We start from the raw sequence: 21,597 nt of genomic DNA, 5'->3' as shown, positions 1-21,597 counted from the left end.
GCTTTTTGCCACAGTAGTACTCTGCTATCAGACAGGGGAGCTTCTTCCCAATTGCTAGAGTTTTCTCAGCTGCTGAAGGTATTAGTTGGGTGCCCTCTGTGAAGCCTCCACAAACTCTGGCAAGCTGGTCACACCCCCCAGGACCTCCACCCTAGACCGCAATCCAGATTCAAGCCTCAGACTGGTCTCTTGGTCCCCCTACAGTCTGCAGGCCAGGAGGTGAAGCTGCCCTATGGCGGCGGCTACATGGCTGTGGTGCCTCAGTGGCTTCTCCCTCCAGGGGATAAAGGCTGACGGCACTCCCAAACTACTGGGTCCCAAAGTCCACACTGCACTCACCTCTCACTTTGTCCTTAGCATCTGTGTGTTGATTATTCTGCAAACCGTCATAGCTGCTGGTGATCTGAAGTCCCCCCAGCATGTAGCTTGTCGGGCAACCCTGGGGCTAAGACCTCCAGCTCTGGCGGGGCTGGGGTCAGCTCCCAGAGTGCTACACTGGCTGCTTCCTGCTGGCCTGCTGGGCTGTCCTCAGTGGGAGGTTAGCTTCTTTCTGTCATTTTGTGGGTTGTGTAGCTCCAAAGTTCATTCAGAGTCACCTTTTACATGAATTGGAGGAGGTAGGAGCCAGAGCCCCAAGGAAGTCCTGTTTCTACTCTGCCATCTTTAGTATAAGCATTTTAAAGAGGGACGAAAGACGAAGGAGATCTTCTGTTTAAACTCAGAGAATCCTGCAGACATGAATCATTCAAGCTGGAAAAGACCTTGGTGCTCTTAAGAGACAATGTTATGTAATGGGAAGAGTGCTGGACTTGTTGGAGTCAGGAGACCAGTCTTTGAGACCAGGAGACCAGTCTGTGCATACTCTTTGACCTAGCAATGACACTACTAGGTCTAAATCCCAAAGACATCATAAAAGTGGGGAAAGGACCTATATGTACAAAGCTATTTATAGCAGCTCTTTTTGTGGTGACAAAGAATTGGAAATTGAGGGGATGTTCATCAATTGGAGAATGGCTGAACAAATTGTGGCATATAGTTGTAATGGAGTAGTTTTGTATTGTGGGAAATGACAAAGGAGGTGGTTTCAGAAAAACATTGCAAGACCCATATGACCTGATTCAAAGTGAAGTGAGAAGAATTGGGAGATCATTGTGCACAGTAATAGCAATGCTGTAACAATGATCAACTATGAAAGACTTGGTTACTTTAATCAATGCAATGATCCAAGACAGTTCCAAAGGACTCTTGATGAAAAAAAATGCTATCTACCTCCAGAGAGAACTGATGAATTGTGAGTGCAAAATGAAGTATGATTTTTTCACTTTATTTTTCTTGCTTTTTTTTTGGAAATATGGCTAATCCTGAAATTTGTTTTGCATGTTTTCACATGTATAATTGACATCTTATTGCTTGCCTTCTCAGTTGAGTGGGTAAGGGGTGGGAGAGAGGGAAAGAATTTGGAATTCAGAATCTAAAAAGAAAAGCATCTGAAAATAAGTAAATATTAAAATTGAAGAATATATTGGTTATTTGAACAAGAAACTGTACGTATTTAAACTCAGGTGTGTGCTGATGATAATTCCTTAACTTCTGTTTTCTCAAAAATGATAGGGAGAATAAAATAAAAACTAAGGTTAAAAAAATAGAAATACTGATCAAAATCATCCCATTCTCAACCTTTTTAAAGGAAATGTATTACTTGGAATACTGTTGTGCTGTAAAAAATGATGAGGAGGTGGATTTCAGAAAAACCTGATGCTGAATGAAGTGAGGAGAACCAGGAGAACATTGTATACAGTAACAACAACATTTTCTCATGGTTGACTTTGATTGACTTAGCTCTTCTCAGCAATACAACAATCCAAGCCAATTCCAAAAGACTCATGATAGAAAATGCTATCCACATCTAGAGAAAGAACTATGGAGTCTCAATGTTGATTGAAGCATATTATTTTCACTTTTTTGTGTGTGTGTATGACTTTTTCCTTTTGTTCTATTTCTTCTTTTACAACATGGCTGATATGGAAACAGGTTTCCATGATTGTACATGTATAACCTCTATCAGATTGCTTGCCATCTTTGGAAGGAGGGAGAAAAAATTTGAAACTCAGAATCTTATTTAAAAAAAGGAATGTTGAAAACTATCTTTACATGTAATTGGAAAAAAATAAAATACTATTTTAAAAAGATTATTACTGTAAGAAGAACTATAAAACTATTCATGCTCTTTGATTTAGTAATTCCACTTTAGGGAATATGGCAAAGGAAAAAGAAAGGGAAAATGGTTATTTATAGAGATTTGTTCATGTAGGAATTGAGAGCTTAGAGAGTGTTTGAGAGTATCTATGTGTGATGAAGTCCCCTAGTAAGAGGGCAGCAGTGGAGGAGACTGAGCCAGATTCTGACATAAATTCATTGACGAAGGAAGGAGAACACCCTGGTGTCTGAAGATAGTAGCTAGCTACCAGAATCTTAAATAAGTGATTAAATATGGATTAAGTGAGGATAGTTGAGAAAGTGATAGAAAGTTATAGTGGGGCAGGAGGAGTCTTCCGGTTCCCCCGCCACAGTCAGTAAGGTGAGCGTGACTAGAAGTGTGACTAGTGCTGCAAAGGGCGGCAGGGTCATGTGGAGGTCGCTGGGTCTGTTAGTTTAGGAAGAAGGAGTGATCAAGAAAGAAAAATTCCTACAGGTGCAATCCAGGCAACTTCTTGGGTCACCTGCAGCTCTGTAGGGCTTGCCTTGCCCCTGCTTGGACACCCTCTACCCTTCATGCACCTTTCTAGCCACACATAGCTGCCTGATGCCCTGGGACAGCTTGATCCCTGTGGAAAATGGTCACCCACCTGAACTCATTCCTCAGTGATTTACCAATGATTCCACCCTGTCGTATCCACTCCATTCCAATGATTTTGAACCTCTAGTTACCATTGTTCACATGCCATTCTCCATCCTGACTAATCATTCCCTTATTATCCTTTTCAATTCAGTCCCCTCAGCCTCCCACTCTGAAGCTATCCAACTAGTCCATTGTACTCTTTGGAATGCCTCCTCCAGCAAACTAAACTACAACTTCAGTATTTGACCTTTCAGCAAAGAGCTTGAATTAATTTCTTTAAATATTGACTGATTTGATCTCCTTGCTGTCCAAGGGACTCTCAGAAACCTTCTCCGGCACCACACTTTGAAAATGTTGATTCTGTGGCACTCAGCTTTCCTTATAGTCAACTCTCACAGCCATACATTGCTACTGTGAAAGCCATCGCTTTGACTATACAAACCTTTGTTGGCAAGATGATGTCTCTGCTTTTTAGCCTGCTATCGAGATCTACCATAACTTTCCTTCCAAGGAGCAAGCATCTTTTAATTTCATGACTGCAGTCGCTGCAGTGATCTTTAAGACCAAGGATATAAAATCTGACCTTTCTCTCTGTTTGCCAGGAAGTGAGGGGCCCAGTTGTCAAGATCTTAGTTTTTGGATGTTCCGCTTCAAGTTTCATCATACATTGCCAACATGCCTTTTGTCAACATTTTAAACTCCGTATGTCCAAACCTGAACTCATTATTTCCGCCTCTAAATTCCCTCCCCCATCCTATCTTCCCTATTATATATGACAACACCATCCTCCCAGTCCCTCAGGCTCACAACCTAGGGATCATCCTGAACTCCTCACTATTTCTCACCTCCCCCATATTCAAGGTGTTACCTTCTCTCCTCTGACACTTTTCCCACTCTGGTGCAGGCTCTGGTCACATCACGCCTGGACTACTGCAATAGACTGGAGGTAGGTCGGACTGTCTTATGTCTTCCCCCCCTCTAGTCCATCCTCTATTCAGTCACTCTAAATGGCAGGTCAGATTATGTTCTACTCACCTCTGCACCCCAAGAAGGCAAACTTGTATGGCTTCCTATTGTTTCAGGAAGAAACACAAAATCGTCTGTTTGACCTTCAAGCCCTTCACAGCCTGGTTCCCTCCTACCTTTCCAGCCTTCTTTCACCTTATTCTCTTCCATGTACTCTTCAATCCAGTGACCCCAGTCTCCTGGCTGTTCACAAGCAAGACACTCCATCTCTCACCTCTGGCTGTCCCCTATGTCTGGCTCACTCTCCCTCCTCTTCTCCAGCTACTGACCTCCTTGGCTTCCTCTGAGTTCCACCTGAAATCCCATCTTCTACAGGAAGACAGACCCACTTAATTCTAGTACCTTCCCTATGTGAATTATTTCTAATTTATCCTGTATGTAGTTTGCTTTTTGCTTTATACATTTTTTTTTTTGCATATTGTCTCCCCCATTAGATTGTGAGTTCCTTAAGTGCAGGGCCTGCCTTTTGCCTCAGTGTCTGGCACATAGGCATTTAGCAAATGTTTATTGATTGATTGGCATTATTCCCTATTTAGCAATTGATGGTGCTGCTATATTGGCCTTCTTTCTGTTCTCCATGTATTTCATCTCTTCTCTCAGTGCCTTTGTGCTGGTCATCTCCCGTGTCTGAAGTGCATTTCCTCCTCCTCTCCTGAGGATCATGGCACCTTTCCCTCTGACTTGCAGCTGAAACTTTCCATCTGGGTTGTCTCCCTGTGAGTAGGGATTGTCTTACTTTTTGCTTAGCATCCCCATTGCTTTGCACATAGTAGGTGCTTAATAAGTACTTCATTTATATACTCATTCATTCATCCATTACCACTGCGTAGAGTCCTTCCCTTTATTCACAGTGCAGTTCCCACAGTACCTTCCACATCAAGCATTTCTTGTCCAATATCTCCTATTAATAGTCTTTACCTAACTACCTTGTATTTATTCTGTGTATATATTCATTCCATTTATACTTTTACACATATAGGTTGTTTCCCATGATAGAATATAAACTTGTTTTTTTTGTTTGTTTGTTTTTGTATTTCCAGCAATCTAGCTGCCACGTAGCAGGCTTTTCAAGAAATACTTGTTTATTGATCAGATCCTTATCAGAGATATTTAATACTAAGATTTTTTTTTTCCTGGTCAACTGCTTCCCTTTTTAATATTGGGTACATTTAATTCCTTTGTGCAAAAGCTTTTCAACTTAATCTAATTCAGATTCTCTTTTGTGTCTTTTGTGGTCTCTGAATTCTTCCCCTAGTCATAAGCTACTATGAAAAGCACCAGCTTTAGTTCTCTTATAATTTTGTTGTTGTTATATGACCATTAATATTCAGCTTCTTTGTTTGCTGTTTTTTAAAAGTATGCTGTCATTTCCCAATTGAATCCTCCTTCCCCAGTAGAAATCTCTCTCATAACAAAGAAATAGTTAACCAAAGCAACCTGATGCATTGACCATGGCTTACAACACGTGTGGAAAGTTTGCTTTACTGTCAATCTTTTGATGTCATCAGGGTTAAGTTTCTTCTTTAAAATAAAGGCTTTGGAACAACTAGATGATACGTAAAGTCCTTCCAGTTCTAACATTTGTATGTGGTATCCAGAAAAGATTCCAATGTACCAGCAGGGTAAGACCACATATTTAGCCACAACTCTGCCAACATTGTCTCCATTGATCTCCAGTTCTTTATCCCAAATTTGACAGGCATGAGGGTATACTTCAGATTTGTTTCAATTTATTATTGGGTTGAACATTTTTTCAGATTTTTATTGATCAGCTTCATTTAATTCATTTGATTTATTTGATGTGAATTTCCCAAGCATAGGCTATATTGTTTACAAAAGCATATTCAAATATAAATATAAATGTTTTATTTTCATTTTGGTTCCCCACCCCTGGATCATACTATCCTGTAGCTATAGCTAATCAAGAGTTTACCTTGTACAGATAACTTGATGCATTTTGGGATCTTTGTTTTAAAAGGTGAGAGTGAGGGTTTGAAAGTGCACTTTATTCAGAGGCAGCATAGTTTGGTGTTTAGAACGAGGTTCATTTCTTGCCTTTGACACATAATGGCCTTGTTACTCTAGACATGTCACTTCCCTCTTGGGGCCCAAAACAATACTGTGACCACATTCCAGAGGAGCTTCAGATCTGTATTGGTAAAGAAAGCTCCTTATACCAGTGGAATCCTAGGGCTAGATTTTTTTTTTTGCTTTTTGGAGGGCAATTGGGGTTAAGTGACTTGCCTAAGGTCATATGACTAGTAAGTGTGTCAGGTATCTGAGGCTGGATTTGAACTCAGGTCCTCCTGACTCTGGGGCTGGTGCTCTATTCACTGTGCCAACTAGCCACCCCCAGGGAAAGATTTTTAAAAATGCTTTGATTTTATTATAATTTTCTGAAATTGAATTTTAGGAAAATAATATATCTTATAATTTGATCTAATATTAATGTCATAAGAAAAAAGATAAAGTCATAACTTAGTGTTTGCAGGGACCTCAGATGTCATATAGTCCAACCCTCTTATTTTACAAATGAAGAAACTGAGGCCTAGTGAGGTGAAGCAACTTGCTCAGGGTCACACACATGCTTAGTGGCAGAACCATGTTTTCCTGACTCCAAATCCAGTGCTCCTTTAACCACACTATGCAGTAATACATACTATGCCAATAAATAAAAGTGGAGTTTAGCTTTATTATAGGTTCTCCTTCAGATCTAGAAGTAGAGTGGGCACACAAAGACATAACATAGCCCAGCCAGAGTCTTCAATTCTTGGCCATTTGCAGTGATGAAACAAGCAAGAATTGTCTCAAGATAATAGGTTATTGACCCCTATCCTAGACTGTGTATAAAGGTTTGTGGGATTACATGTATAAATTTAATATGTCATGTTGAACATGTTCTAGTTTATATGCCAGCCATTAAAAGATTCCTATTTCCCTGGGTTGTGGGGGATTAGAATAAAAGAATAATATAGAATAACAAATCAAAATTAATGTATTAGATTGTTACAGACCAGCAGACTGGACAGAAAATTCAGATTGTGACAGCTTTGGGTCAGAACACACCAGGCAAGCAGTTCATCCTGACCAATCATGATGGTGCCACCCCAAGCAAAGTAATTCTCGCCAGGCAAGATTCCACTCCAGGGAAGGTGTTCCTCACAACGCCAGATGCTGCAAGTGTCAACCAGCTGTTCTTTGCAACTCCTGATCTGTCTGCACAGCACATCCAGGTAAAGCGGAGTGGATTCCCAAAAGTCTTTTTTTCATCTTATATACAAAAAAAGGACCTAATGAAGTTTTTACTGTAGGACTGCAAAATACCATTGCTCTTCACTAGTTTAAACATTGCCAAGGAGTGGAATTTTGATGATCTGTGAATGGATTGTCTGCATTGTCCATTCTTTGTGGTGATGGTCTCATTGCACTTCTTTCCTAGACTTGCAGCAGTAGGCTCAGCCAAGAGTGGGTCAAGGCTAGACAGAGAGAAAGCGAGTGTAGGAGTTCTCTAAGTGGGCAGGGCACCTTCTACTGAGTTTTAAAGCCAAGTGACTTTGGAGCTAACTCTTCTGTGGTATTCAAACCTCCATTTTCCTGAATTGGTGCAGATAATTAAATTTTAATCATATATGCATTCTTTTGTTTCTAATTTTGCTTTTAAATTCTAAACTTAAACACCAAAAAAGTATTTCCATACACACTCCAAAACACAAAAAAGAGAATTCTGTTTGAAATTGTGAATTATATGTTTTCTGAATGAGGGTAATATCATTTTTTTTTTAAAGCAATCGGGGTTAAGTAACTTGCTCAAGGTTACACGGCCAGTCACTTCTGGGTGTGGTGCTAAGTATCTGAGCCGGAATTTGAACCCCAGGTCATCCTGACACTGGAGCTGGTGCTCTTACTTGCTGAGCCACCTGGCCGCCCCTAAGCAATTGGGGTTAAGTAATTTGCTCAAGGTTACACGGCTAGGTGTTTCTGGGTGGGTGCTAAGTTTCTGAGCCCAGATTTGTTCCACAAGTCATCCCGACAGTGGAGCCGGTGCTCTTACTCGCTGTGCTACCTGGCTGCCCCTAATATCATATTTTTACAACCCTTAGATTATTCAGATGTTTTTCTGCATATGGTTTATCAGCAAGAAAATAAGACAGATTTTTTCCTTATTCCTTTAATGTAAAAAGTAAATAAACAATTACTATGTGCAAGGTACTAAGCCATCTGCTGAACCTGTTGAATATACTACTCATGTAAAATAACCTGGTATCCAAAGGGCCTGAGGTGACGCACATTTTAATTCTGCCATCAATGTAACATTTAATTTGCATGACGACTTTAACTCTTGCTAGTCACATACAGTTTTTCAAACAGCCAGATCAGTTTGTGGACCTTGTTTTGTGGACCTTTTCACTCACTGTCTCAAAATGTTGGTCATTGTTGCCATTCTTTTCTGATCATTTGCTAAGTCTTTTTGAGTCTACCTGTGAAATATGTTTTCCATCTCTCCTCACCTGTCCATGTCCACTGCTACCACCTTAGCTCAGGGCTTTGTTGTTTTCATTTAGACTAGTTTAATAATCTCCCAACTGGTTTCTCACACAGTTATCATTCTAAATTTTGAAGGTGGCATCATATCTCTCCTCTTCACTAATTCTCTCTTTCCTACAGGAAAAAATTCATATTAATTACCCTGGCATTAAAGGGATGTTATGGTTCACATTCCAGCTTTACCTAACTCTCCTCCTTTTCATGCACTCTCTGCCCTAATTTGACCTTGTCTTGCCTTTTCTCACACCAACATTTTCTTAGTGATCACTCCATCCTGGAACATGCCTTTCCTGCCTCCTCCTCCTCTATGAAGCCTTTCCTGATTTCCTTTCTTTTCTGCTTGCCTCTACTTCCTTTCCTCCCTCTCAGCCCTTTGCACTCAGCCTTCTGAAGTCATCACTCAGCTGACACTTGTTTCACCATAGTTTAGCAATGAACTCTTACTGGCCCAATCTGATGGCCCTTACTTGATCCTCAACCTCTTTGCAGCATTAACTACTGACTCTTCTCTGCTCCTAGATAATCTCTTCTCTATGGGTTTTTATCCTGCTAATTAATTAATCTCTTTTAGTTTTCCTCCTAACTGGCTGACTGATTCTTCTAAGCCTCCTTTGAAATATAGTTATCAGAATATTTTGAAAAAGACAATAATGGACCCCAGATTAAGGAGTCGTGGTTCTCATCAACTATAGAGATTCCTTTTCTTTGACTTTATACTCTCTATGAGGGCTCCTCTATAACAGAAATGAACACCATTGCTGACACATCTTCCTGACTAATTTCTCACTTGATATTAATAATCACAGCCATCAGGCAAGGCTTATCTAATATCTTTTGAAGAATTTTAGTTGTTTTTGATGTGTGTAGGTTATTCTCACCTATATATCACTATTTTCCCATCTATTCAAAATTTTTATGAGAATGATCTCCACATGTGTTAAGGTCAGCCTTCAGAAGGCTTTGAAAAGGAACAAACAGGATTTCACCGGCTGATATTGTAGGGCCAACCACAACTTTACATGTAGTCTGTTTAGTGACTGTGAGCTCCTACTACTTTTTTTTTGGTCTTTGATGATTTTAAAATAAAAGTATTTGACTTAGTAGAGGGAAGAGTACTGTCTTCAAAGCTGTTCTCCTTTGGCTCCTTCCTATGCATGTCAAAAGTATATAATTTGTCCAACTCAGCTGTTATGCCCATGTTTGTTTGTTTTCTCTAGTACTATTTTCTTTTCTTCAGGAAGCACATCAAGGATGGTGTGGATAGAGGTCTAGCACAGTGGGACCCCCCCTTTCTTGAGTGGGAAAAAGTTACACATTATATTGCAGCTTTTTTACATTTTTTTGTCTCTTATTGTCCCTGTTTGATCCTAAAATGCCCTTGAATTAGTTAAGTTTCTCACCAAACTTGCTTTTCCTGATGTCTCCATGGGGTGCTTGGGTACCTTCCCTGTTCTTATCTGTTAGCTTTACCTCTGGGTTTACATTTTAGGCTGGATTTCTTTCCCTCTGGTAGCCAAATCTCCCCCTTTTGCAAAGAGATAAAGTATTTCCTTGCAGAGGTAGTTCAGGCTTTTTAGTTTTCTTGTGATAGCAGTTACTTCTCATGAGTCAGACTTCTGAATAAAATTGTCACTGTTAGTGTTGATGTCTTTTCCTTTTTCTTTTCCCTATTTTTTATTATTAGTCACTTATTTCATTGTATCTGTTTGCAGTTGTTTTAATTGAATGACACATCTTTATCATTTTTTAATCTTCTAGTTTTGTATTAATTGTTATCTTTGCTTTAGATATGTCTGATTGTATTCAGACAGCTATTTCAAGAATGACTTCCATGTTACTAATGAGTCCTTTCCTGTCAAAATATAATTAATTACATTTTTTGGTGAAATTATTTGGCATTTCCTGGCTATTTTTTTCAGAGAAAATATTCATATTTAGACCTGAGGCCTCTGTCATCTACAAACCTTAAGCCTCTCTTATTCCTTACTCTTCTGTACTGTCTTTTCTGTCCTTGTCCAAACTCCTGTTTGCATTAAAGTCATGGGGGGTCAAAGTGGAGGCTGGTTTGATTTGTAGGGTGTCATCAAGTTATTTGCAGAGTTTTTTTTCTACTGCTTCAACCTCTGTACCCAATGTTGGGCTCACCTGCAGTTATATTCATGGTAGACATGCCCTACAGTACAAGATGGCCCAGAGGCCGTGAAATAATGCTTCTTGTTGTCTTTGGGTGTGTGATAAAATGATACTGGCAACTCTCATCATCCTTCTGTTTATCTGCAACTTCTTTTTGTTTTCTGTTTTTTTTAATAACACAAATGTCAGGATGGAGCAAGTTTAGTTCTCTAGGAGGTCTTCTTATTAGTCATTGGATAATAATAATGTTATTAGCCAACATTTGTGTAACATCTAATATGTGCCAGGTATTGTGCTAAATGCTTTACAAATATTATCTCATTTAATCCTCCCCAGAACTTTGGGAAGCAGGTGCTAGGATTGTCTCCATTTTACAGATGAGGAAACTGAGGCTGAAAGGTGAAGTGCTTTGCCCAGGGTCCCACCACTAGTCAAGGATCTAAGTTCGAATTTACACTCAGGTCTTCCTGACTCCAGGCCTAGCGTTTTGTGTGTTGTTGTGCCCCTTAGCTGTACATTTAGAGTAACCGTCAGTAAATGTTGACAGGATGGTTTAAAAATGACCTGTTTCTTAGTACTGTCAGCTCCATTTTTTTATTCACTTTCAGAAATGGAAAGACAATGGATAAGACAGAAAGATATAGTATAACTTACTTTATTTCTTGAGTTGTCACAGTGAATGTATGTCTAAGTGACCAGTTGTGAGAGGGCAGGAACCACCTTGTATTTAACTAGGCTGGGCTATCACCAGGTCTTTGTTCCCAGGGTGGTAGAACCTGTCTAACCTTGTTCTCCATCAGGGCCCCTTAGAGGAACCCAGGGTGTCACCTTGGGTGCCCAAGTCTCAGTAAGGCATGTGGAAGGAGGTTTTTGCTTTTTGTTTTTGTGATTACAAACCTAGAAGACCACTGTGTTTGATATTTTAGAGTCATGTTTTAGTAAGGTATGCTTATTTTGGCTGTTTTTGCAATGTGCCAACAGTAAGTTTGCTAAAATATTTGCAGAGATAGATGCACACCACCAACAATATGGTGTGGTACTCCTTTCCCTGTAGCCGTGCCATTATATCTTAACTTTTTTTCTTGTTTTTGTTTCTCTAGAGGACCCAACTCTGCTTTCTTGAAATTACTCTGATAGACATTAATCTAATTTTGGGAAAATTCTTCATATTTTCCTGTCATTAAACAATTTGCATTTTCTCCTTAGAAAGTGATATGTTCATATCCTTTGACACCACTAGTCTGTTGAGAAATAGGCATTTGTCTTATAGTTATATATCACTTTATAGAGCTAATGTTGGGTTTTTTTTTATCATTTTCTGATAGGTTTCTGATATTTTCTATAATTGTACTTCTTTTCTTTTAATCTTAAATATTGAGATTATGTTTTGTAATATTTTCTGTATTAGTGGCCAGAAAAGATTTGCATTATCATCAGAAAGTCACTTATTAAACACCTGGTTCATGCTTTAATTTCCCTGGCTATAAAATAGAGGTGATATTTGTGCCTTACCAACTTTTCTGACAATTTAGTAGGAAGAATATAGGCTCCAAGCATCAGAGGACCTGTATTCTAGTTCTTGATAGCACCTTGAATAATCTGTGAGACTATGGGCACTTCATTGTGCTTTTCAGTTTCCCCAACTGTAAAACAATCTGTTAATATCCACCTCATGTGATTATTTTGTGGGTTTGATGGGATAATCTGCTTGAAAATTCTTTAAAGAATGTAAAATGCTTTCTATGATGTATTTATGTAAAAGGAAGGATGATTTTGGTCCTGAGCAATTTTTAAATTACAAATCTTAAATTCATGTGATCAGACAGTTAATTCTAATATTTCGATAGTGCACTGACACATCTTTCCCTGAAGGACAAGGGAGAACAAGATGTTAGAGAAAGCAGCTTTGACTTTTCAGAGCCCTGGGAGGCTTTCCCTGAAGGAAGGAGGAGTGAGCTTAGATTCAAACTCCTCTGTGTTATGTAATCGTGCAATACAGACACCCTCCCCCCCCCCAGACCCCTGAAGGCATCATTACTCTGAGTTCTTCAGAGATGGATATCAAAAATAATTTATTACTCTTGTTTTGTGGTAACAGTTTGTGTCCCTGTGCATGGGTGATATTAGCTGAGGCTTAACTCCTGAGTGTGTGAGAACATTCTACTTAAAACCAACTATTGTTGTTAGGCAGAAATCTTTAGTTTTCTTATCAAGTAAAGATAGTTTTAAAGATTTTCTTCTTAAAACTCTTCAGGATCACATGATAATTTTTGTATTCTTCATCCTAACAGAAACAATTTAAGGCTAGTGAAAAATAATTTTTTAAAAGCCATCTTCAGAGTGGATATTAGATTTCAAGGACAATAACCAGGGGAGGGGTGGATGTTTTGTTTTTTGGTTTTTTTTTTATATAGAGAGAATTGCTAAGTAACAACAATGTTGTTTTTTCCTTAGATTTTAACAGATCATTCTTCCTCAGACCAGACACCAAATAAAGTTTTCGATCTATGTGTAGTGTGTGGAGATAAAGCATCAGGTAAATTTTTTATTAAACAGTTTGTAAAACTTGACCTTGGGCTATGCTTCTTATTAAAGTAATCTTTATATAGCATCCATAGCATCTTTTGATTTATTTGCTTAAATAGTACTTTTTAAAATTATAGCTAAAAATAGGATTATATCATTTCATGGTCATCTGTTTTAAAAGTAATCTAAGAAAGTTGATTGGATTTTTCTAAAGATTGCACCCTAAAAATGTTTTCTCATTACAGTTCTGCTTGCATCCAATGTGATTTATAGTTAACTAGGTACACAAAAATTAATAATCAGAAGAATATGAAAAATAATTTAAACTTTTTTAAAGGGAAGAAGAGGAAAAGTTATAGAAGGTGATATTTTTAAAAATGTGTCATTTCATTTTTTAAAAGCCCCTTTTATTTTGAAGTTGACAAACATAACATATATAAACATTTCTCTATACAAAGTAAAAGAGGAAATGCAGGAAGGAAGAAAACAGGAGTGCATATAAACTATGATTGTTTACTACCTATAGCATTTTGGAGGTTGTTTCAAGTTTAACATGGTAGTTCCAGCATTCCTCTGGTTTTTTGTGTTCCCAAGAAGGTGAACATTGTTAGATTTATGTCTTCTAAGGATCCATTAAAAGTTCATTTGTACCACTGGCCCTGGAGTTAGAAGGATCTGAGTTCAAATTTGACCTCAGGTGCTAGCTGTGTGACCCTGGGCAAGTCACTTAACCTCAATTGCCTCCTTGCCCTTCCCCCACCCCAAAGTGATTTTTGATGAAGAGATCAGGAGTTGAAAAAGACTCTTGAGGATGTTTTCTGATGAGTCTCCCTTCCCCCTCTCCCATCTTCTAAATTCCATAAAAGTTATTTACCTGCTCATTTAATCTCCATAAAAACACTTTGTAAAATTTTAAACAACTTTCCTTGAGTATTGCTCTGTACTTTGGTTATTGGTCTTGTTAGGCAGTATATTTTTAAAATTTCTTATTTGAGCTAGTAACATAGCTACTACTAATATATTCTTATTCTGTGGTAATTGGAGTGCCTGGTACTTAATTACTTAAGTGGGTACTTGATATGGGTTTGTTCAATTAAATTGAATGCCCTGCCTTAATTTGTTGCCAAATATGGCAGAATAAATTATCATTTAGTGTTTGAGTTGTCACGGCAAATAGACAAGCCAAATATTCTACAAAGAGTCATTTCAGAAGATTTTAATATAGAATATCAATACAATGCTTCCTTGCCAATGATTTAATAGGAACAAAGCACTAAATCGTTGGCAAGGAAACCTTGTATTGATATTCTATATATAGAGAGAGAATAGGAACTAAAAAAATCTCTTTGTATATGATATTAATAATGATTCATCCACCCTGAACTCATATAGTTCTTTCCATATTTGTTACATAAAAGCCAAGAACCAACTTAATCTTCCTTCATTCGGATAGTGGATTGTGAGTTGACCCTGCAGAAAGTCAGAATTCTGCTGAATTCTGTCATATTAAATTGTTTTATTATTAAAATTATGAAATTTTAGAGTAAGAAGGAACCCTAGAAATACCTGGTATGGATTACCCTGCTTATTTTGCACATTATGGTGAATGGTGTTGGTTTGTCTAGTGTTATTAGTTTCATTTTCCACATTATGAAATTTAAAAGTGATTATATCAACCTACAATCAGCCATACCCATCTAACCATCATAGATAAAAATGCATTATTTTTTTTCCCATTTCTAAGTAGTAGCATTTCATGACTGTTTTTATTAGACAATATTTCAGTTGTCCAGGATTAAAGATAAGAATCAGATATTTTATTTTTTATATTAAACTTATATTTAATTTCATTGTGTGGAAAAATTTGATTTATTTCTCCCCCCCCCTTTTTTTTTGTTAAAACAAATAATAAAAACACAAGAATAAAACTTGATAGAATCATCCTAGCTTTTTGATCTTGAGTACCCCAGGAAGAGGTGGTTGATGACAAATGAGTATCATCATTGTGGTACAGAGGTGACCTTGGTCCTTGACAAAAACAGAAGTGATCCTCCATACTATGCTGTGCCCCCCTGTAGCTCCAGTTCTTCAGTGACCAGGGCAGAATGTGCTAAGAATCACACAGCTCTTTAACCTGCCTACAGACCTCATTTTACCTTTTTGAACTCATGTGCGATCTTTGCCCAATGTCCAGTGAGTTTGATACATTCTTGGTGAGTGCTGGTCTTTTTGTTGTAAATGGAAGCCAGCAGACATAAAGAAGTTGCAATTAATTTGAAGGAATGTTCTCAGATTTGCCTTAGAGAAAGGAGTTGGTTTCATCATGTGCCCAAGGCAACAAGAAACATCATTTCATGGAACACTTAGTCATCTTGTCTTTGCTTGTGATAAACATTAGTAGACAAACCACATCATGTACTATCACTTACATGTCAGCATCTGTTTTAGAGGGTAAAGAGGTAATGAAATTCTGTAAAGAACTCAGCAGGATCCTCTAGACCAAATCACCATCAACCTTGATACTTAGTGACGTCAGTAATCAAGTGATCACAAGAAAGGATGACAAAAATGTATTGGAAAAGATGGTTTGCAATCAATAAATGAGAACAAAGGCTTAAAAATCACTATTACAAACAAACATTTCGTTGATGACTTTTTTTTTTATTCACCCTCTCTCTAATTTTCAGTCTTTCCCCATCTATTGATTCCATCCCTACATCCTTCAAAAATTCTCCATCCCCATCACTAGACATTACCAATCTCTTTAAGCCATCACCCTTAGATCTCTGCTCTTTCTCAGTCAAGCTTCTAAAAAAAATTGTCTCTATTTGTTGCTTCCATTTCCTCTCCTCAGCTCTTTGCAGTCTGACGTCTGACTGTCAGTCAACTGAAACAAGTGTTTCCAGAGTTAGCAGTGACCTTTTTTCACTGTTAAATCTAATGGTCTTTTCTCAGTCCTCCTTCTTGACCACCCAGTCTTCCTGGCTACTGTTTCCTGCCTATGTTTTTATAACACTGGTTCTCTTTCTCAGTCTTCATGATTAGCTCATCATCCATGTCACTTTTCTAAAACTATGGGGGATTCCCAAGGCTCGGTCCTGATCCCTTTTCTTTCTCCAGAGACTCTTTTCTGGGTGACATCAAGTAGTTCCCATAGGGTAAGCTATCACCTCTCTACTGATGATTCATAGAACTGTGTGTGCTTCTTTAGCTTCTCTCCTGGGCTTCAGTCTTAACTGTCCAACTAGTTACTGGACATTTCAAACTGGATATCCCAGATTCTTCTTAAAAAATGTTCCCTAAAAAGAAGTCATTATCTAGGGGCGGCTAGGTGGCGCAGTGAGTAAAGCACCGGCTCTGGAGTCGAGAGTACCCAAGTTCAGTTCCGGCCTGAGACACTTAACACCCACACAAAAATACCAGCCGTGTAACCTTGGGCAAGTTACTTAACCCCAATTGCCCTCCAAAAGGCAAAAAAAAAAAGTCATTATCTTTTCCCCTCAACTTCACTTCTCTTCCCAACTTTCATATTTCTGTTGAAGGCATCCTCAATTCTTCTGATGACTAAGGTTTATTATGGGGTCATTTTTCTCCTCTCCTCCTCACTCTTGCTTACCTCACATGGCCAGTCACATGTGCAATCTTGCAGTTTCTGCTTCAGCTACATCTTTTGCCTCTGTCTTTCTTTCTATTCACACTGCTACCACTTTAGTTCAGTTCCTCATTACCTCTTGCCAAGATTTCTGTAACAAATTCCTAATTGAGCTTTCTGCCTCCAGTTTTTCTGCTCTCCCTGTGGCTGCCAAAGTGATTTTCCTTAAGTCCAGGTATGACCATGTTACTGCCTTTGTAAACTCTAGTGACTTTCTCTTGCCTCCAGATCAAATATAAACTCCTCTGTTTAGCCTTTGACAACCTATTTTCATTCTTTCTTCCTAACCTCATTTTATAGTATACCTTCTCCCATACTCTGTGATCTGGACAGATAGGTCTTCTTTTTGAACCTCTGTGATAATTGTGATTTTTTTTTTTTTTAGAATATATTGTTTGATGTTGTAATATAATCAATAGGACTCCTCTATGGAGTCCCTTCTTCTGAATGGTCCTAAAAGCATAAACATAGAAGCAATAACAGCCAACATGTACTTTTCCACTGTCCTGACTTATTCTGACCCTTTTCTGACCATGTCAGACATGTAAAGAATTGCATCTTCTGATTGGATGAGGTTCCTGACCTGCCCCCAGAGGCTGCATGCCAATATCCTCCTCTGGGATCCCCACTCATAGATTTGGGCCCTCGTTTCTGATCCTACTTAGGAAACTTCCCCACCCAAGTCTGGTATTGATAAGTGGCTATATGATTAGGAATACTCCCTTCTTCATCCAGCATCATTTAACTTTTCTTAACCAAACCTATTTTTAAAGTTTTTGCCACTGTACACATCTCCCTCCCCAAGTGACCCTGGCCTTGTATGACTGAATTTCTGTCTCGGTTACCATCGTGTGTGTGTGTGTGTGTGTGTGTGTGTGTGTATCTGTCTGTCCATCTGCTTCTTGAGCTACATTAATAAAATTTATGCATGTTGTAGTTTTCTGTAAGTCCTTGAATCTGGATCTTTGATCTAACCTGAGCCAGGAGCCCATAGGGAGCATCCTTCCACATGGTGCACCATCTTCCATCTCTATACCTTTGTACTGTATTTCTGTCTTGCCTAGAAGGCTCTCCTTTCTTACTCCTGACTTAGACCTTCTCTCAATGATATAGCCCCCAAGTGCAGTCTCCTGCAAGAAGGTTCTACATGCCCTTCATGCATACCTACTTAGTATTATTTTATTCTTATTCTGTCATTTATTCTTTATGTACCTATTTACACATTTGTTCTCTGTATTTACAAGTTAGAACCTAAGTTTCTTAGAGGGAAAGGACTGATTTGGTTTTTTTTTTTTTGTCTTTGTGTATCTAGTACTTAGAATAATGTGTGGTCTACTGCAGTAGGTATTTAATATGTGTTTGTTAAATTGAATTGAGTATAAGCTCCTTGAGGGCAGGGACTGTTTTATTTTTGTCTTTGTACCCTCGGTACTTAGCATAGTTCCTGGCCCATAGCCCTTAATAAATGCTTATTCATATATTAATTTATATCTCTGTCATCAAAACCCCCTCTAAACAGGGCCTCCCCTCCCCTACATATGGAACACTCCCTAGTTTCAAAGAAAAACAAGTGAGGAAAAACATCCAATGGAGTCACTGCCCCCCACAGTGTATCCAGTGTTCTGCCTGTTTGTCCACTGCATCTCTGTCATGAGATGTTAAAAATGTTTTGTTATCTATATGTACATTTTTTTCAGGACTTGGCATGGGTTTTTCAGTTACTTAGAGTTCAACTTGTTTTTAATTATCTTTTAATTTACATTGGTTCTGTTTATTTCAGTCTTTATCAGTGCACATAAGTCTTCCATTGTCATGAATACTTTCTTCAGGAAGAGAGCTGAAGATGTTATGTGTGCCAGAGGCACCCTAACCAGTGCCTTTGATTCTGGAAAATGAAAATTAGTAATAATAAAGACTTGAACTCTGTTGTCATTTCTTACCAATATTTGATTGACATAAAGCAGTCATGCTAATGAGTAGACTTTATTCTCCTTGGATATCTGTACCAAATAAGAACTAAACTAGAAGACCCATCACCAGTGCCATGCAAAATGTCCTATCCATATTGAATCCCCCCAAATCACAGGACCTAATTCATGAGAGTTTTAGTCTCTCTAAAGGAGTTGGCATAGGTCTCTACAATAGAAAAACAGAATGAACAAAGAATGTGTAGTGTCTAGAGGATGATGTCCATTACTTGAATGTGCCCACCTATAAAGTTAGTCTATCATACAGTATCTTAGAGAGATGGATGGTGAGCTGGGCCAAGTATTGAACAGGAGAAAGATTAGGCTAAATTTCATTGGAGAAACAGGGCAGCACTTTTGATGAACTTTGAGCATTTTCCTGCCACTAAATAACCATCTTTTCAACACAAGATGAAGAAGCTATATGGCTGTGAATCAGGGAATACCATGGTCTCAGAAGAATCCCAATTGCAGGTGGTCTAAAGGGCAATGGGAAGACACATAGTAGGGGGCAATTAGACAAAATTTGCTTTTTCGCAGGGATGACTTGTGGATAAGACATAAAGGACATGACTAGTTAGAAAAGAGTATGTGCCAGTCATACAGATAGAATGAGGGAGGGCAGAGGTGAGCTTTGGCTGTTGTATTGGTACCCACAAAATGTTAAGAGCACCAGAGGAAGACCTGTAGCATACTCCAGAAGCCTTGGGAAGAGTCAAGGATGAGAATTAAACATGACAACAGAGCAAGGATGGATTATAATCCACACCAGTAGAAAGAATGCCCTAAGTGACGAGGCCCATTGAAGTTTTGAAATGCTTTATTTTCTCATTATATCCTTATCTGTCATAAATTATTCAAAAGGACTGGGGAATATATATTATTGTCCTAAAGTGGTACATTGGGGCGGCCAGGTAGCACAGCGAGTAAGAGCACCGGCTCCAGTGTCTGGATGACCTGGGGATCGAATCCCGGGCTCAGACACTTAGCATCCACCCAGAAACACCTGGCGTAACCTTGAGCAAGGTACTTAACCCCAATTGCTTAGGGGCAGCCAGGTGGCTCAGCGAGTAAGAGCACCGGCTCCAGTGTCAGGATGACCTGGGGATCAAATCTGGGCTCAGATACTTAGCACCCACCCAGAAATAACTGGCTTTGTAACCTTGAGCAAGTTACTTAACCCCGATTGCGTTAAAAAAAAAATAAAATTAAAATAAAGTGGTACATTTGTGATGATGAATCATGATGTTAATATACATTTAACTTTATTAATAATAAAATTAATAACTTAATAAGCTATTTTGAAACCACGTGCTAATTTTTTTTTCTAAGTACCAGAGGATATTTTTTCCTCTTTTTTTTTTTTAAAGCAATTGGGATTAAGTAACTTACTCAAGGTTACACGGCCAGTTATTTCTGGGTGTGGTGCTGAGTATCTGAGCCCGGATTTGATCCCCAGGTCATCCCGACTCTGGGGCGGTGTATTTTTTCCTTTTCACATTCAATTTTATGACCCAGTAGCCATTATGTAACAATATATGACTAAACTAATAGTGTCTAAGAATTATCAGGAAAATATTTAGCTATCTGTTGATCTCATTTGAAGGTCGTCTTATGTTCCTTGTATCATAAGTATCCATTTTTTACAGATAATGAAATTCCGTATACTAAATCCAGTATTTTAAACATTTTATTATTAATGTTTTAGTTGTTAAACTCTTTTTAGACATAAAAATGATTTTAAGGGAATCATATGCTTTTGTATCCAGGTCGTCATTATGGAGCAGTAACCTGTGAAGGATGCAAGGGATTTTTTAAAAGAAGTATCCGAAAAAATTTAGTATATTCGTGTCGAGGATCAAAGGACTGTATTATCAACAAACACCACCGAAACCGTTGTCAGTACTGCAGGTTACAGAGATGCATTGCGTTTGGAATGAAACAAGACTGTATGTATGAGCATGAAGTGTAAAAAAAATGAGTAGGAAAGTCACTGTGGATAGTCTTAGAGAAAGCTGAACTTTAGACTACTTGTATTCACATATGGAAAGACCTCAAGCTTGTAAGGTGTATCTCAAAGGTTTAATCATTCAGTTGGTGCACGGAAATAACTAGACTTGTTCTGCGGGAGCACAGAAATGGTTTTCTCTAGTACAGTGCCTTGCACATAGTAGGTGCTTGATAAATGTTTACTGAATTGAATTTATTGACTTTGCAAACTGGTACTGAAATCCTAACTGTATAACTGTTAGATGTTCCTCCTCCTCCTGAATGCTGATTAAAAGATGGATGGTAATCATTAATTTTAAAAAATATCACTGTGTAATATTAGTATTTTTCATAAGCATGTATTATTTTTGACCAATTCATTCTGTGACATAAGTGGAGAGGTTTTCAATATGAGGGGTAAAACTGGTCAAACATATCAGACATTTGTCATAAATCTCCCAAAGCTGGGGTTTTAGATAATAGGAAGGGACTTGAAATGTCATGTAATGCAATACTCTGGTCCAAACAGTAACTTCCTCTGCAATATCCCTATTAGGTGACCATCTGGCCCCTGCTTGGATGCTTCTAGTGGAAGGAAGAATACAAGAGAGCCCTTTATATTCTGAGTTTACCCTGAGTCTCAGAGAATCTATACACACACACACATAAGTCATAGAATGCTGGAATTAAAAGAGATCTTAGCAATTGTCTAGTGTGTGCTCATTTAAGAGCTGCTGAGGTCTAGACAGAGGAAGCACCTTGCCTAGAATCATACAGGTACTAAGAGCAAAGTTCTGAGTCCTTGCTGACCATGTTGTACTATCTACCACATTTGGTGTAGTAGGTCACATTTTCCTCCCTACCAGACTGTACCCAGGTGTTCTTTATGAAACCAAAATCTTCCGATTTCATCCATTGGT

The 21,597-nt window shown here is 38.4% G+C and overlaps 1 protein-coding gene across 1 annotated transcript in view; it reads left to right on the top strand.

The window, feature by feature from the left end:
* Positions 1 to 232: 232 nt before the first annotated feature.
* NR2C1 (nuclear receptor subfamily 2 group C member 1) overlaps positions 233 to 21,597 on the top strand; it is a 61,336-nt gene continuing 39,971 nt past the window's right edge. Inside the window, exons 1-5 of the mRNA XM_069095066.1 lie at positions 233 to 474; positions 3,701 to 3,785; positions 6,868 to 7,098; positions 12,998 to 13,079; positions 20,458 to 20,637. Coding sequence (XP_068951167.1) covers positions 233 to 474; positions 3,701 to 3,785; positions 6,868 to 7,098; positions 12,998 to 13,079; positions 20,458 to 20,637 — 820 coding nt within the window. The remainder of the gene's footprint in view (positions 475 to 3,700; positions 3,786 to 6,867; positions 7,099 to 12,997; positions 13,080 to 20,457; positions 20,638 to 21,597) is intronic.

This window comes from Petaurus breviceps, unplaced genomic scaffold (genome assembly GCF_028583685.1).
Source record: "Petaurus breviceps papuanus isolate PSGF00001 unplaced genomic scaffold, PetGlider_PUasm1.0 225, whole genome shotgun sequence".
In the NCBI taxonomy this organism is placed as follows: domain Eukaryota; kingdom Metazoa; phylum Chordata; class Mammalia; order Diprotodontia; family Petauridae; genus Petaurus; species Petaurus breviceps.
Note: the sequence above shows the minus strand (reverse complement) of the source record. Positions and strands in the feature narration are given on the sequence as shown.